The 821-nt window shown below is 66.6% G+C and overlaps 1 protein-coding gene across 1 annotated transcript; it reads right to left on the bottom strand.

The window, feature by feature from the left end:
- Positions 1 to 70: 70 nt before the first annotated feature.
- On the bottom strand, positions 71 to 726 carry SDRG_17330 (hypothetical protein; the record flags this gene model as incomplete). The annotated part of the gene is made up of 2 exons (XM_008623571.1): positions 110 to 726; positions 71 to 81 (listed from the first exon to the last, which is right to left on the bottom strand). The coding sequence occupies exons 1-2, from the start codon at positions 636 to 638 to the stop codon at positions 71 to 73; spliced, it is 540 nt and encodes a 179-aa protein (XP_008621793.1). The 5' UTR covers positions 639 to 726.
- Between the last annotated feature and the right edge of the window lie 95 nt (positions 727 to 821).

Raw genomic sequence — 821 nt, forward strand, 5'->3', positions numbered from 1 at the left:
CGCTCGGTAACCAGCTCGGCCGACCGGTTGCCCATGTCGAAACGTAGATGATGCGCTTGGGCCTCGAAGGTCATGCACGAGCTCATCGGGACGGTGTCGAACGTGACACCGGCCGAGAGGCACAACAGGGCCTGCTTGCGCGAGTAGACGATGAATTCTTTGGCAAACTGCGCTTGGTGCTCGGTCATGACGCCGCGCGGCCCGTACACCGGCGGCTTGTTGACGCCATGACCGCTGAATATCGGCAGTTGGTTGACCGACGGTTGCGGCGCCGACGACAGTGCCGGGTAATGAAGCGACCGGACATCGATCGACGGCGCGGCTGACGGCACGTACTCGGGCGCATCGACGTGAACGCGAGGTGGCGGCCGCGACTGTTCGACGTGGTCCGCCTGCACCCCGGCACGGAAGCGGGCGTAAGCCGCCTCGTCCTCCTCGTCATCGCGAGTTCGGCGCGCCTGCCGCTCTTGCTCGAGCGTTGCCAAGCGCTGCTGCTCACGGTCGCCAGCCCGCTGCGCGGCCGAGAAACCCCAGCCAAGCAAGGACTCATCGTCGTCGTCCGACTGGACCGGTGGCGCCGATGACGGGCTCGCCGCGACAGAGGCAGACACCACGACCGAGGGCGACGCGGAGCCCATGTGGGCGGCCGCACTGCCGGAGACCGGCGACGCGGTATCGCGAGACGAGGTACTGCTGCGCGGCAGAGGCGTCGGACTTGACCATCCAGAAGAAACCGGTTGTTGGTCCGTTTCCGGACGGACACCTGCTGCCCGAAGCTGCATGTCATACCGCTCACGTTCCGCCGCGCGCACCGAGTCAAG

Source organism: Saprolegnia diclina (genome assembly GCF_000281045.1).
Source record: "Saprolegnia diclina VS20 unplaced genomic scaffold supercont1.270, whole genome shotgun sequence".
NCBI classification, from domain to species: domain Eukaryota; phylum Oomycota; class Saprolegniomycetes; order Saprolegniales; family Saprolegniaceae; genus Saprolegnia; species Saprolegnia diclina.